The sequence below is a fragment of the Cyprinodon tularosa genome, unplaced genomic scaffold (genome assembly GCF_016077235.1).
Source record: "Cyprinodon tularosa strain WSP-4 unplaced genomic scaffold, ASM1607723v1 ctg26, whole genome shotgun sequence".
Taxonomy (NCBI): Eukaryota; Metazoa; Chordata; class Actinopteri; order Cyprinodontiformes; family Cyprinodontidae; genus Cyprinodon; species Cyprinodon tularosa.
Window position 1 is genome coordinate 2,745,678 of NW_024038961.1, and position 16,748 is coordinate 2,762,425.

The window sequence follows — 16,748 nt, forward strand, 5'->3', positions numbered from 1 at the left end:
ATGATATGCACTGACAGAAGAGACTATAAGTAATTTGACTATTAGACCAATTCAATATTCAATTGACTTTAACAGTTATTTAACATTATGGTCAGCCGTAAGCTTCAGCCGTATATTAAGATAGGATACGTTTTCATCTGTTAGATAAGGGGTCTGCAACCTTGGCTTTGTGGCTGAAAACTAAACAATGCATGACTGCCCTTTTTATGTGTATGCATGTTTTTAATTATTTTGTTCAGTGCCGCTATTAAAAACAATGGCCGCACTGTGGCCCATCTAGAAAATGTGGTTTAGCATTACCTGCATCTGAATTCTGCAGGTAATTACATCAAGTCTGAAGTCTTCCACAGGTTATCTTCCAGGAAATCTTAGTATTTAGTCCCATCCAGCTGAAGAACAGCATCCTCACAGAGCAGCCATGTAACACCAAAGCAATGTTGTGTTAAGGGGGGATGTAAAGTATATGGGTCTGGATCTTATTGTAGGTAGTAAAAAACTAAATGACAATAACATTGCAAGAATATTGGAGATCACACATTTTCCTTAAGAAATTAAGATTTTTTAATTAAGATTTATCAGACAAACTTTAGTGGGTTTGGAGCTGTCATTAATGTCTTGATGAGCTTACATCTACTAAATTGCTTATTACATCAGGGAGAGGTTAAATATTTCACTCTGCAATGGGAAACTCAAAAACCAGAATGTCAGCAATTGTAAACGGATTGTAGATAAGCTGATATTACACGAGGCCAAAAAAATAAATAAATAAATAAACTAATAGAAATACAGTCACTAGGACACAATCTTTTATAAAGTGATATATGCCTTAAAAAAAAAATAAAGATGTGAGTTTTTCTGTAGATGGGCGATTAACAGATGATTTAAAAATTCTAAAACCTACACAATATTCATTAAATCAATAAAAAAAAACATGCCCGAATTACAAAATAGTAATTTTTCTGATATGGCTCCAGAATGGAGTCAAATATTCTGTCAGTGCTGCCATCTACTGGGGAAAAAACTGTAGGGGTTCAGTCTGATTCTGAATCCATCATTTAAGGCTGACATTTAAAACCCCTTTTGAAGAAAATGTAACATTACACAGACAGACAGACATATTGGGTTGTAGTGCTTTTAAAATGGTCAAACACAAGTTGCCAACAAGATGATGAAAAAATTATAAAAAAAACAAAACATCTAAGATTCTCCCAAAGCATAAATGAATATTAATAAGAGAAAATAAAACAATTTTCTTTACCCATAGACCCAAAGATGATTGACAGTAACATAAGACATCAATGCAAGCGGGATAAAATATTAATGTGTGCCTGCTGTTATCCCCTAAAAATGCCTTATTCTTATACATGAAGTTACAATACACATGAAAAAAAACAATTCTTTATTTATAGTTTATATATTGTATTAATCAATAAACTACAATTGATTATAAATGCATTCTTTACCAGATTTAAACACTGAAATACATTTTGATATGCAGACGTATCTACAGAAACAACTAAGTTATTCCTGCACTCAAAGAATATTACTGCTGACTTAATTTTTAAGTGTGAATGTGTGTGTATCTATATCATAAATACAGAAATGTTACAGTCCAACCGCTGTTTGAACATGAATGTGAATGAGTGTTAAAGAGCAGGATGTTCTGGTCATGCAGACCGCTGGGTCAGGTTAGTTCTGATCGGTAGGGTTGTGTTGATCCAGCGGTTTGGGTTTTCAATCATGGAGGTCCAAACAGCGACTTCATCTTCCGTGGAGTCCATCCAGTTAACAGCCTCCCCGTAGCTCTGACCTGCCGTTAAAAAAATGTCAACATGCAGTTAAAAGCCTCGAACATTACCACAAACCATAGACCGCAGCATATGTCCAGGACTCCTAGGAATCCAGGAATGTTTTAGCATAAAATAAAATAAATTCTGAATTATTATTATTATGTGTGTCGAGAGTTCTGTGAGCAGCTATGGCTACAGAGTAGCTTTAAACAATTGTGTTTGTGAACGACTAAAGTTCAAAGCGCTATGGAGTCCCCTGAGATGAAAAAGTGCTACATAAGTGCAATTCATTTCACATTTAATAAATTCCCAGAAATTATTTTAAAATAAGTTGGCTAACAAGAGACAATTTTGGAGGTGCTCTAATCCCAAGATCTTCTGAAGTGTTTAAAATTATTCAAGTGCAAAACTTAACCCATTCAGTATTGTCACCATGCAGAAAATAAACACTGCAAATTGAACCTATATCTGTGTTTTTCTTCAGGTGTATAGATGGTGTTATAAAGACAAACTATGACCTATGATGTCACATTTCCAAAATAAATTAACACTGTTGTGGTAATTACATCAAGATCCTTTGCAAAGACAAAGGTGAAGCCAATAAGGGTGAAAAAAAAATGAATTAAAAACTACCTTTTAACTTTTACCAAAACATATTCTAATTACAATATTACAACAGACTCTTTTCTTCCCTGGTTGAATATTAGAACCTGTATGATGAAACAGGGGTAAAGAGTTAAACTAATACAAGTTTAAAGGTTCTCACCTGTTCCACAGCTCAGACGAATCCCCCCCAGGATGTTCGACTTCAGTCCATCTCTTTGACAAACTGTGAGCTCGGCACAGGCCTCCCTCAGGTCGCTGGTTTGAAAGCCGTCGTAGACCATGGTGTGGTTGTACGTCGGACTGACTGAGTGCTTCACAACACGGGTTTTTTGACCGCTCTGTCGACTGACATCTGGGAGAATGTAGCTTGATTTTGATGGGGAGACAGTAAAAAGAGTCAAAGACAGGTGAATGGAACTGATGAGTTTACTCACCAATGAAGGTTGACTAAAAATGTATTAACCACTTTTAGCATCCCTTTCAACCAGCTACAGTGGAGTAACAAACTCAAAGTAATATTGAAATGTATAGTATTACTTCAAACATTTTCAACACAAGGTTTAATATTTAAACCATTTGTAATCTCTGGATTGTATTTAATCATAGAAAAATGGTTAAAAAAAATTAAAGGAGAGGAGACACACCTTTTAACAAAAGAGTCTAAAGCACCTCCTTTCTTAGAGAGTAGACCTTGAGCCTCCTGGAGCCAGATGTGAACTTCTCCTGTTGAAGGCAGGCCACCACCTAAACACAAACGTATAGATCTATGCATACTTTTTTATCTTCACACAGAATTTTATAACAGTTGCATGCAGGGGTGCCACCCTTGAAAGACATTGTTATTGTGCCCCCCCATAAAAAAATATTGAAGCTTTAAAACTGCTATAAAGATGCACTGAAGAGTTTCATTTACATTTTCAATGTAATAGATATTGTAAAATTCCTACAAAAAAAATGATCAGAACCTGAAAAAGTTAAACATGCATTAACTTTACATTGTGAAAATATATTCCGATTAGGTTTCACTATAACTTTATTAAAGGACAGATTATTTTAATTTAATGGTTATAATTTAATCTTATTTGGTCAATATATTCATGCTATGTTTCGCTGTTTACTGCTGAAAAATGATGGGGAGCACAAAGATAATTTATTTCACTGCTGGATTTTCTTTTTATATTTGAAAAATATAGCGGGACAAATCTTTTCTTCTTCTTTTGGGGCCCCCCCTCAGTCAAGGACCCTTAGAATCTTTATAACCCACCCCCCATATGGCCCCCCTGCTTGCACATCTTTTGTGTGGAATTGTGATAGCTTTATTCATCTCACCTTCAAATCCCTCAGGAACAAATTTGATGGACAGCATGATGTTCCCTCTAATGCTGATATACTCTGGACTCAGATGAACCTGTATGAAAAAGTCAGAGGATAACAAGAAATAAATAGATAAGGCATTGAGATGCATGGAAGCTGGGACACACCAAGGTTATGTAAAAGCTTCTTTAAAATTCCCAGCACGTCTTCCTCTTCCTTCAGCTCTTGCAGAGGAGAGACACACTCCTCCCCTTTTATCCGGTGTCTCCAGCAAAGCTTCAGTGTCTGTTTCATGGACACTGAGAGGCTGAATGAATGCAGATGCAAGCATCTGTGCTTTCATTATAATTCACCGGGCTGACTTCTAAACATAATTTAAGTTCTGCTTTTTTTACAATTTATCAAGATGTTCTCCTACAGATTATAACAAGATTCATCACATCTTAAATTGTGCCTCTCAGATATTAGTCAGTATGCAGTTTGAAGGTTTTACATGTTGTGCCTCACCTGGTATACCAGGGCTGCTCCCCGGGGCTCCATTTGAAGCTTCCTTCTATCTAACACCTCTCGATCAGACTTAGAGGCGCTACGGCTCATGCTTATTGTTATGAGGTTTAGGGCTGAAGCAATTAATCGTGATTAATCGATTATTGAAATATTTTTCAACAAATTTAGTAAAATATTTATCATTAACTGGAGTATGGAGACTGAAAAAGCTGACAGGGCAACCCACTGAGAACAGTAATTACACCAAATTTAAAAAAAATATATATATAAAAATCTTGCATTTAAGATTAAAAAAATGTTTTCTTCTGTCAATATGCTCTATCCACAACTCCTCAGGTGGAAAAGTTTCAGTTTCACCTGGTTTATTTTCACAAAAAATCTTCTTTAAGGAACGTTTGGCTGTCCGAATATTAATCGATTAATCAAGAAATTTATTGACAAATTAATCGATTTGCTAAATAATTGTTAGTTCCAGCCCTAATGTTGTTTAAATGGGATCTCTTCATGCACTGTATAAAAATACATTAATTTATCATTGTCAGATACCAATACAGACAAATGTTCTTTTGTTTTAGATCAGTGAGGATTAACAAATAACACATTTGAATTAATGGAAAGTAATAAATTATTCCAAATTGTAACTTGCAGTTAATATTTGGTAAAAATGCCTTTTATACTTTATGAAACCTGAGTCTAATGCTTCTGGGTAAGTTACTGGTTTGAATGCGGGGGATCAGGGTTTAAAACTGTTTGTGTTTGGAAGATATCCGGAGTAAAAACTTTTCCATGTCTGTAAACGAGGTGCAATGACTTTGTTGTGGCGACCTATGATTAAGGAAGCAGCTTGAGGATGCACACACAGTCAAATTCCTACATAAAAAATAACCATTTATTACTTGAATGGTTCGAGAACTGACTGCTTTTATGGTGGTTACACCTTCATGTAATTGAACAGATAAAAGTGGGACCTTCCAGGTTCTGGAGGTCAAGGTTTAACCACATCTGATACCAAAATTACAAGTTGATTTTCTTGCTACCAAAAAAACAGATCTTGAAATAAATCTTTTTGGGCTGTTTATATTTAAATATGTAAATTGTTTATATTTATATTTTACATGTCCATGTCAAACCTATGCTGCTTTTAACAGCCATTGTCTTCATACTAACATCATATTTAATATTTGAACTGCTGAGTGATGTCTGTCAGGTTCTAGAAAGGTTCTTCTACATAAAATGCTTAAGTATTTGCCCCACAGTTTTTGAATTTTTTTTTTTTTTTTTTCCTGGGGCTCATTAAGCAAAAAGCATCCCTTACCCGTGGCTGCAGATCTTGCCAAAGGGGCTGTGTGGAGGTCCAGTCCCAGAGCCCCAGGGCCACCTCCACCTCCCCCAGGAAGATATTCCTTCCCAGAGGTTCGGCATGCCACACCGAGAGGTTCAAAGTCCGACTACTCAGCTCTCTATTACATAGTTTATACTAAAAGACAACAGAATCAAAACATAAGCACTGCACGACAGAACTCTAGGAGATCTCTCATTTCATAAATCAAAACCATGACTGCTTTTGAATCGTTATGAGGAACAAATATTACAGTTTTAACTTTATACCAGTGTGTAGATGAGAAAGCATCTCACCCTGAGTGTCTGATCATAGACTGGATTCAGTGTTTTCTTCTTGACTGACGTCTTCTTCTTGCTGTGATTTGACTTGTCTGGCAAAAGATAGCTCTTTACGTATCTGTGAAACACCAACACACACATGCATGTAACTTTATTGATTCAGAGTGTGACTGCCAATTTGGCGTTAGTCACATGAAAACACTTGCTTACGGGTCGGAGCGGTTCTTGCGTGCTGAAGCGATGTCCTCGCAGCGATACACCCTCACCTGCAGCTCCTCCTTACGATTGTCGTAAACCAGCGAGTACTGAATGCGGCCCCTCACCTCCACCGCTCCGAAATCCCCCGAGCTAAACAGACTCATCATGCTTCCACTGAGCTGCAACAAACACACACACACAGAGCAGAGATGAGCTCCTGCGTCACCGTCCTGAGCTGAGTCATCTTCATCGTCCTAACTGTCAGCTGATCAGTTGTGTGTGTGTGGGTTTGGTTTGACTGTGTGTGTACCGTGTAGCTGGAATGAAGGCTGTTGTTGGAACTGCAGTTTTTCAGAAAAGATGGATCTGGCTCTGTCAGGCTGCCATTCAAGGAGTCAGAGTCCCCGTTGAGACCAACAATAAAATCTTCCTAAATGAAAACATTCACAGAAGGATCTAGTTCTTATACAATGCATCATATTTTATCACAGATCCTGCATTATGCACACACAAAAATTCAGAAACTATTCAAATCCAATGACTTTCCTTAAACATAAATTACCATTACATTTAAAATCCTCACTTCAGTGAAAAGCAAAAATATGGGACATCTGTACAACCCCCCCATGTCTATAGGAGGTAAAAAGCCCAGAACTTATATAATAATTTTCATTACGGCAGCATAGTCGAGAAATAACAAAAAATAACAAAGCATAAAACATAAATGAAGGTAAATTCTTCTTGTTATTTATACATTTATACCCTGCTTTTCTTTATTTGATCCGTCACTCAGTATTACCCAGCATCCTTTTCATCTAGAGTATAAATATAATGTCCCATAGACAACTGTTTCTCTTAGCACATCTTCAAAATGGGAAAAAATAGGTAAACATGCTATCCTATCATGCTGTCTTCATCTTTTTAGGAGTCATGAAATAGATATGAGAAAGAGGAAACAGTTAACAGCTTTAGATGGGAGTCAAAAACCTACATACAAAAAGTAATGCATGGAAAAAAAATTGACTAAAGGAGAAAAATCAGTTTTCTTTACTCAAGTCTATTTTCTTCTTTAGGAATAAAAACTGTTATAGAACCCGTTTCAGAATTCAGGGAAACTTTATTCAAGTGAATGAAATTATTAACCCTTTTAAATAGCAGGGGATCTTTAATAAATGCAATGATTCATCCAGTAAAAAAACAATCGGTTATGAATGGACCTTTGGAAACAATAACTATTTAAAGAATATGGCTAAGTCTACAAAAAAAGGGTTTAAAGCAGCGGTCCCCAACCACCGGGGCGCGGACCGGTACTGGTCCGTCGGTCATTTGGTACCGGGCCGCACAGAAAAAAGTATATATATATATCCATCCATCCATCCATCTTCCTCCGCTTATCCGGGGTCGGGTCGCGGGGGCAGCAGCTTAAGAAGGGAGGCCCAGACTTCCCTCTCCCCAGCCACTTCTTCCAGCTCTTCGGGAGGAACCCCAAGGCGTTCCCAGGCCAGCTGAGAAACATAGTCTCTCCAGCGTGTCCTGGGTCTTCCCCTGGGCCTCCCCCCGGTGGGATGTGCCCGGAACACCTCACCAGGGAGGCGTCCAGGAGGCATACTTAACAGATGCCCAAGCCACCTCAACTGGCTCCTCTCGACGTGGAGGAGCAGCAGCTCTACTCCGAATCCCTCCCGGATGACCGAGCTTCTCACCCTATCTCTAAGGGAGAGCCCAGCCACCCTACGGAGGAAACCCATTTCGGCCGCTTGTATCCGCGATCTCGTTCTTTCGGTCATGACCCAGAGTTCATGACCATAGATGAGGGTAGGAACGTAGATCGACCGGTAAATCGAGAGCTTCGCTTTTTGACTCAGCTCTCTCTTCACCACGACGGACCGGTACAGCGCCCGCTTCACGGCAGACGCTGCACCAATCCGCCTGTCGACCTCCCGCTCCCTTCTTCCCTCATTCGTGAACAAGATCCCAAGATACTTAAACTCCTCCACTTGGGACAGGACACCCCCCCTGACCCGGAGAAGGCACTCTACCCTTTTCCGGCTCAAGACCATGGCCTCGGATTTGGAGGCACTGATCCCCATCCCGGCGCTTCACACTCGGCTGCGAACCGATCCAGAGAGAGCTGCAGATCACGACCTGATGAAGCCAATAGGACCGCATCATCTGCAAAAAGCAGAGACGCAATCCTAAGGCCACCAAAACGGATCCCCTCAACACCTTGGCTGCGCCTAGAAATTCTGTCCATGAAGGTAATGAACAGAATCGGTGACAAAGGGCAGCCCTGGCGGAGTCCAACTCTCACCGGAAACGAGCCCGACTTACTGCCGGCAATGCGGACCAGACTCTGACACCGGTCATACAGGGACCTGACAGCCCGTATCAAAGGGCCCGGCACCCCGTACTCCCGGAGAACCCCCCACAGGGCCCCCCGAGGGACACGGTCGAACGCCTTCTCCAAGTCCACAAAGCACATGTAGACTGGTTGGGCGAACTCCCATGCACCCTCCAGGACCCTGCTGAGGGTGTAGAGCTGGTCCAGCGTTCCACGACCAGGACGGAAACCACACTGCTCTTCCTGTATCCGAGGTTCGACTATCCGACGGACCGTCCTCTCCAGCACCCCCGAATAGACCTTGCCGGGGAGGCAAGGTCTATATATATATATAGATATATATATCTATATATATATAGATATATATATATGTATATATATAAGATTTATCCACAATCAGAGTCTGAACAATGTTTTATTTTGAAAAATATAAAAAAATTGCGGTATTCTCTTCCAATTACATCAGTCGGTGCATCTGTGCCTCTTGACACAGGTTAATTCAGTTCAAGACTCATCCTATCTATAACATCCTATCTTTGTGAAGCAAGATTTTCTGCGGTTACAGCGACCAAAACAAAGCTACGGAGCAGACTGGACATCAGGAGCACACTTCGCGTGTCATTGTCTCCGATTACGCCTAGATGGGACCGGCTTGTTGTTTTATTTTTATGCTCTTTGTATTTTACGGAGCCCCCTAGGGGACATTGGGAATTTTTTATTTTTTTTTGCGTTCCCTTGCAAAAGTATTGCGTTACCTCGCAAAGCTTTTTGCGAAAGTTTTGCGTTCCCACGCAAAACCTTTTGCGTGAGAACGCAAAACCTTACTTCGGTAAAGTTAGAAACATATTCACAGATTTGGACTTCCGGGATCAATAACTCTCATTGTTGAAACACAAATGGCTGCTCTTTCATGTCCTGATAGCACAGACTACGTATTACAAGAATCAAAAAGCGTTATTTTTTGAGAAAAACGAGTCGTTTTCCTAGCTGGATGTATTACATTGATCTCTATGCACAGTTAGCGGCCAGGCGAGTGGTTGGGGACCGTCTGCAAATGGTAAAACAACAGCAAAACGTCGCAAATAAAAATCAATAACTCCACTGCCATAAAGTGCAGAGACTCCAAAATCACCACACACACCAATAGCTGGTTTGGAAAAATACACCTTTCCTTTTTTTTTTTTTTTTTTAGATTTTTTTGTTATCATTAAGCATTAATATCAGCGAGGTAACGCAAAAGGTTTTGCGAGGTAACGCAAAATTTTGCGAGGTAACGCAAAAGGTTTTGCGAGGTAACGCAAAATTTTGTGAGGTAACGCAATACTTTTGTGAGGGAACGCAAAAGAAAAAAAAAATTCCCCATGTCCCCTAGGGGGCTCCGTATGATTTTATGCCAGTCGTATCATTTACATCCCGGCCGTCTGACATAAAGCGGTCCGTGGTGCAAAAAAAGGTTGGGGAACACTGGTTTAAAGGACACAATAGCAACTATATTTCATTGCCATCTCATTTACCAGACTTGACAGAACATTGTTCTCTAAGCTATAGAGAAGATGGCATAAGAAGAAGATTATAGATAGACTGTCCTAAAATGAAAATTAAACGTCTCTCTATCAGCATACATCTAACTTGTGAAATGGTATAGGAAAAAAATGTGGCGCTCTCCAGTGGGCAAAAGAAGGTGTTCAAATAATGAATGAATGAATAATTGAAACAAATTTAAAAGCTAACCTCTAAGCAACTTTCCCCTGGCTGAAAAATATTGCAAAAGTTGTTTTTTTTTAATGTTTTTGACTATTTCTAACACATTAAATGTAATCATATTATTCTAAATGTTATTATCATTAAATTCAGTGAATGTTCTATCATTTCTAGCATAGTGGTTAAATGTGAGTGAATCCAAGTAAAATTGCCTCAGGTGGAGTCCCCATCTTTAAAAAAAAACTGCATATAAATAAAACCATATTTCTGAGACCTTTTCATAAGAACATAGTGATGTTCAAATAATTAATAATGCCACTATATAATCAAACAATCCAAAAGTTTTAGAAAGAAACATGTTTAACTTATACCTTCACATATCGTCAAATATTGACTCAGTGGATGGAAGATGGAAAACAGGCTAGCTGAACACTGTTTACCAAAGTGGTTAGTCACAGTAATGTGTGAGTGTAGGTGGGAGGTGCAATCACCTCAGGTTCTTCCAAGTGGCCATTACTTCTCATTTCCCACTCTGAACAGAATAACATTTGAATAATGTTACTCAGAGGCATCCAGTGGTGCACAAACACTATTAAAGACAATCTTTCATACCTTTTGATGGACAGGAGCTGTTTGTGCTGTTCAAAACCTTATTTTTAGAAAACAAAATTTGATAATAGTATCTGATTTGTTTATAAATGATTTTGCAATATAGGATTAAACAAAAGCAAACCTGCAAATGCTCTACTGGCCTTCCGGGTCTTGGTGTAAAGTCGTGTTTCAAACCTTCCTCACTCCTGGAAGCAAAGAGAGCAAAGAGAAATCGAAAAGGTTTCCCCAACGATTACTGCAAGAAGAGCTTTTAATTTGAAGGGTACTCTAACTAACCCTCGGTTTTTCTCTTCTGTTTTCTCCTGCAGTCTTTCGTTCGCCCCAGGGGGGATGCTGTTGGTGGGAGTTTCCTCCTTCCCGGGGAACAGTTCATTCAGGTTCACATCTGTTACCATCGCAACAACAAGAGAATCATCACTGAGATAGACACTGCGGCCCCCATGGCATGTAATTTCTGCTGCTCTGACTGGAGACCCACCTCTGCTCTTTGTTTTTCTGTGGCGAATGGAGGCCCGAATAAGGTCACAGCCTGAAGTCCACCTGTGATGCCGTTTACTGTACTCTTCACTGAACCATTCTCCACTAAGGAGCCGAAGGCGTGACACATTCGTTTCTGTCTGCTCAAGGTGCCTGCAGCGTTGACAAAGATTGACATGATTGAAGTAAAATCAAAGAACTGCATCTTCAATAGAAAACTGTCAGTTCACCTTAGACAGAGTGAAGTAATTTCTCCCTCAGCTGACATTTAGGTTCTTATGTTATAAAGAGGGCTATCAGTAAATGAATTATACTCTGTCTGAAGAAAATGTTGCATCCCAAAGTGGCTCAATCATTTTCAATTTTGCTACTATTTTGCACATGCTATAAATATTTGCACTGATTCACAAAGCTGACTGTGCTGAACACATGTAGATGCAACCTCTACCACTATTTCCAAAGCAGTTTGTATCTGTTATGCTAGAACAAAGTTATCTTCCTTTCGCCTTAAAACAAAGCAGTTGCAGCAGAGAGCTATTAAAGATGGGACAAACAATGTTTGTTCTGTTTAAAAAAAATACATTATTCATAAGATCTAACAGGAGGAATCACATTGTAATGGAGTCCCATAAAGTGAATAAGTTACCATTATCTTTTCCAGGCCTGCTTAATGATTTTATTTTTGTATCATTCTGATGAAGCATAAAGCATTGTATGAGTTTCAGTTATTAATTTACATTTATTCTTTTTTATCTATTATTACTTTAGTCTTTAGTAAGAGTTTTGTATACGTGTGTATAAAAAAGGGGACAATGAATAGTGCTCCCACCGTGCCCCCCGGTTCACTGCCCCACTTTCCAAGCCCCTTCTTGTCTCCCTCGTCTGTGTCTTTGGTTCTGTGTTGTGATGATGTTAGTTTTTATGATATAATTTGTATTAAGAAAACAGCTTTGGTCTTTGAGAACTAGGTGATGCTGGTTCCCCTTGAAAAATAACAAGGTGAAGTTTAGCAGCTTTATTAAAAGTTTATTAAACCTCTAATAAACAGGCCAATGACAACAGCTTATCCTAACAACAGTTCTCTCTTGAATTACTAGTACCAGAACAAGCAGAGTCTTTTAGTCATGGAAATGTACAGATCTGCATGAAGAGATCTGTACATTTCCATGACTAAAAGACACTGCTTGTTCTGGTACTCCATCCTGTCCTCCATCCTGCATCCTCCATCCTGTCCTCCATCCTCCATGTACAGATCTGCATGAGCAGAGTTTAACAAATATACCACTTCAGGGAAATAATATCCTTTGACTGACCTTATACGACCTTTATCGAGATTACGCAACTCCAAATCGCGTTGTAGCACCTGCAGGATGGAGGACTGCTCCTCCTCCGTCAGGTGGCTCAGGTCAAGAGATGAGTCATTCTGCTCCCCCGCCATACCTGGAAAACAGATGAGGAAAAACAAATAAATGTTACCTGTTAAGAAGTGCAATGTGTCCTGTTTGTATTTTAATAGGATTGTTCAAGGATATAACAGCACCTTTCTCAAAAGACTACAATCTGAACCATACTGTTCTAATTTTTTATACAAATTTGCTTTTTAACAAACATTCTGTGAATGAATTATTGCTTTATTTTTTCAGTGCCAATGTGCATGAATTGTGGAAGCTAGCATCATTTTTAAAGCAAATTATATATTTATAAGGCATTGACAAGAGATGCAAACATGTAAGCTATAAAAATGACTTCCATAATGTGAAGTAGTAAATACATTTCATTTTCAAAGAAATCACGTGGCATATTCACACTCTCACTATTCTTAACAATTCACAGATAATGCTTGGATAGAATATTTGGTATGTTGTCGCATTTAAAGTACAACGCAATAAAACACTCGTCGTGTCAATAGTGTAACTAGTCAGCTGGATTACATTGAGTGCCCTTCCTGTCTCAGCCTTGAGTTGATCTTAGTAACAAAGATGCTAAATTCCACACATAGCAAAATAACAAAAAAAGGCAAAGAAGACTGAGGAAAAATATCAAAACAATGAAAACATAATAACACAGATGAATGTTTTCTCCACAATCTACAAAACAGATGTACAATATTACCAATAAAGAATTTAGGTACCTTTACTTGAAGAACACTTCCAAAAAAAGTAAGAGAATTTGAATTGATAAGGCCTTAAATTGCTTAAGGATTTTTTTTCATCTATAGTTTTTGAAATTGTTACATTTCTAATACTTTCATTTAAAGACACACATTTTTCTATATCATGCATCAGAGATATTATGTTCATCACGCTTTGTTTTATATCACAAAAAGAGCTTAATTTATAACATGATGCAAAAACCTTTTATAACTTGTGTTGAAAAAATTTTAATTACCACAGGTTTTCGTAATGTAAAATCAAAGCTCATTCAGATTTAAAAAGTTAAATTTTTTAATATTGGTTTAGATTGGGCTGCATACTTCTACAGCAACAGTGTATGTAATGTAACTTAATACAGCGCAATGTGGTTCACAACCTATTCTAGTATTTGTCAGGATCATGTGTCATGCAGACAATAGCATAACTTAATACACAGAGAACCTAAACCTTTGTAAAATGTCATTGTTTAGCAAACAATCAAACATGTCCTCTGCAGCTACAGCTGGATTTCACAGAAATATCCTGATGGACATAAAGTAACCCACCTGCAGAATTCGAACCTGTTAGGATCAGAATTGGGACTAAGCTTTGGGAGAACACAGAGCTGCCATGTCTCATCACTATGTTGGGTTGTTCTCTTTAACAACCTAACGTCTAATCCATCATACTGACATCCAGAATTGAAGGGATTATGTTGGTGGTTTAAAAATATATATATATATCACTCAGTATACAGTCATAAAACAGCAACAGCACAGTAAAAGACCTTTTCTCCCGGATAGTTTCTATGCAAGAGCTAGTAGTAATAGGGAACCTAAATTGAATTGTCAAAATAGGGGAAAATAAAACTGCGTAAATAGGATAATAGCTGTGTAAGAAAAAAAAATTTCTTTTCTGGTTTTCTTTTGCTCTAAAAACCTGTGAAATTATTAATCCAACAATAAAATTCAAGACAAATGGATTTTTAATCAATGGTTCAGTGCTCTTCTTGATGATTGTGCTTCAATGAACAGCATATTAACTATTTCTATCTCCATCTGCTGCTGACTTGTTATTGTTTTAGAAATATACAACCTAGCTAACCTGCTCACACTAAGATACTGTTAATGATATCAGCTAATCTGAAACCAAAAACTCTTTAGTCAACTCCCTTTCACCTTTAATTTAACAACATGGAGATTGTTGAATCTGACTTCAGCACCCTATTTTCTTTTGACCTATTTTTATAAACATTTTCTTACCGGTAATTGTTTTTGTTATTGTTTCATATCCCTTTGTTTCATAGATGCCAACACATTAGAGGTACACTTTAACTGAGTTACTATAGCCATAAAAAGTGTTCTGCAAGTGATATATTAGTCTGAGACTAGTGATGTTTGGCCCTTTACTTTTTTTTTCTTGTAGCTCAAAGGTCTGTATTTTTAGCTGCTATTAGATACAAAAAAGACAGCAATGTAACGATTAAGTAAAGACTAAACCTTTTGGAAAAAAAAATATATCACAGCGGGAAAATACAAATAAACCATAGTCATTTATAGGTTCCATAAAAAACATAGTAATTTACAGGCCTGTTGTTCTTTAGATGGTAAAGTTCAGTGGAACTGGGAACTCAATTTCTTATTACTGCCTTAAAAGTTTTGCTTTTGCTGATCTGTTAAAACTTTGGGGATGGAGCACCTATAGCACACTCTCTCTTTTTTTTTTTTTTTTTTTGCATTTTCTGTAAATAGCAAACTTTAAAATCAATCAGGCACTGATTAACTGAAGCCATGTCCACATTCTATCTAAACAGCAATGGTTCCTGGAATGTCAGCCTTTACTTTTGGACATCAGTAGGTGGGGATGGATCTGTCTGCAGAAACCTGGAGTAACTTTTCATCCCCTCCTGATCTAAAATTACTCTGTATTTTGTCATGGCTGGCTAAATGATAAAAAACTTCTTTTTTTTTTTTACATTTAAATATATGAAAGCTGGTGTACCACTTCCTGTTAGGTATTAAAAAAAATCCCTTAATTGTGTGCTGAAAATTTTTTAATGATATTTATGTGAGATTTTGGAAAGGTGTTCCTAACTTTGCATGCGCAAACAGGCACACAAATGGGCAACAAAAATAGTTTCCACAAACATATTTCCAAAGCTGTCACTCTGTATAATGTATTACAAACTATAAGCTATAATTCTAGTCAATTACTCAGTAATCTGGACGTTTTAACAGTTGATTAATGACATTATTTATCTTTTTTTCTATTTTTGTAAAAGAAAAAAAAAAGATGGCTCCAGAAATATAATTTATTCCCAGAAAGAAAAAAAAAGCAGGGAAAAGACATTAGTCCCTCCTTTTCTTTACCTCATCTATTTCTCTACAGCTTCTTTCAAAGAGGCAGAGTTTGTATAGAATGGAATAAAAATGTGTTTTACCTTATCTGACAGCTTCCACCTGTTCCATGGAAGAAGTGCGGGGAAAACTTTTTTTCCTGAGTGTTTCTGTTTGTGTGCTGAACAAACGGAGTGAACACGCCCTCAGGATCAGTCGCACAGGGGGCAGCCCTCTGCTCAGAGCTCAGCGTGAGAACAAACACAACACACACACACACCCACACACACACACACTCAGTCGTTCTGCCGTCTTAGTGAGGACCATGTGTTGACTCCCATTGATTTTCAGTCATTTTCAACCCTTTCTATGCTTTAACCCTAAAACTAACCCTAAACCTTACCATTACCAATGCATACCTCACCCTAACCCTAACCCATTGGCACATTAGCCCTAACCCTAACCATTAGCAAAATAGCATGTAAGGGCCGTCAAAATGCCCTCACTTTGCAATAACTGGTCCTCAATTTGATGGTGAAACTGGGAAACTTATCCCCATTCTGAGGGCTAGACAGGTGCGCGCACACACACAGACACACACACACACACGGAGCAGTGCGCAAGGGGCTTTAAGAGATGCAAAGCGCATGTGTAGAATGAGTCTGCAGTTCCTCGTGCGTTTGGGATTTTTTTTTTAACACCAGGGGCGGAGCTAGATGGAGGCCCAGGGGCCACCCTTACCCAATCATTGGCCACCCCTGTGGCAATCCCTACCCCCCACCCCCCCACTAATACAGATGGTGGCAGCCGTAATAATCTCAAGCGGAATATTCACAATATTAAAAATCTTAATTTATTAACAATTACTTGACAACAAAAACACTGGCTAATGTGGTTATGCACATCAATATACTATCATTTAAGATGACAAATACAGAATTCATGCTCTTTTGAGAGCTAGATCTTGTCTTATGGGGTAAAGAAAAAATGATGAACGTACTATGCCTCTGATGAATGCTTGCGAGTATGTTTATTTTGCTCTCAGAGGTTTATACATACATTTGACACAATACATTTTCCATAAATCAAAATATGCTCTGAAGAAATTTTAAAC

The 16,748-nt window shown here is 38.2% G+C and overlaps 1 protein-coding gene across 2 annotated transcripts; it reads right to left on the reverse strand.

The window, feature by feature from the left end:
- Window positions 1–1,118: 1,118 nt before the first annotated feature.
- Window positions 1,119–15,890, reverse strand: sytl1 (synaptotagmin-like 1). Of its 2 annotated transcripts, XM_038288650.1 has the most exons (15): window positions 15,739–15,890; window positions 12,480–12,606; window positions 11,168–11,319; window positions 10,966–11,074; window positions 10,811–10,874; window positions 10,690–10,726; window positions 10,569–10,609; window positions 6,346–6,465; window positions 6,048–6,214; window positions 5,853–5,955; window positions 5,533–5,694; window positions 3,726–3,804; window positions 3,041–3,140; window positions 2,557–2,762; window positions 1,119–1,810 (listed from the first exon to the last, which is right to left on the reverse strand). In XM_038288650.1, the coding sequence occupies exons 2-15, from the start codon at window positions 12,602–12,604 to the stop codon at window positions 1,668–1,670; spliced, it is 1,608 nt and encodes a 535-aa protein (XP_038144578.1). In that variant the 5' UTR covers window positions 12,605–12,606; window positions 15,739–15,890; the 3' UTR covers window positions 1,119–1,667. The 2 variants fall into 2 exon arrangements, with proteins under 2 accessions (XP_038144578.1, XP_038144580.1); XM_038288652.1 differs by lacking the exon at window positions 6,346–6,465.
- Between the last annotated feature and the right edge of the window lie 858 nt (window positions 15,891–16,748).

Excerpts from the sequence above, each read along its gene's own strand:
- sytl1 (XM_038288650.1), bottom strand. The coding sequence starts at position 12,604 with ATGGCGGGGGAGCAGAATGACTCATCTCTTGACCTGAGCCACCTGACG. Across the intron at positions 6,466-10,568 it reads GCCACTTGGAAGAACCTGAG|GAAGATTTTATTGTTGGTCT; the intron begins GTGATTGCACCT and ends GTTTTCATTTAG. Across the intron at positions 3,141-3,725 it reads TGTTCCTGAGGGATTTGAAG|GTGGTGGCCTGCCTTCAACA; the intron begins GTGAGATGAATA and ends GTTTGTGTTTAG.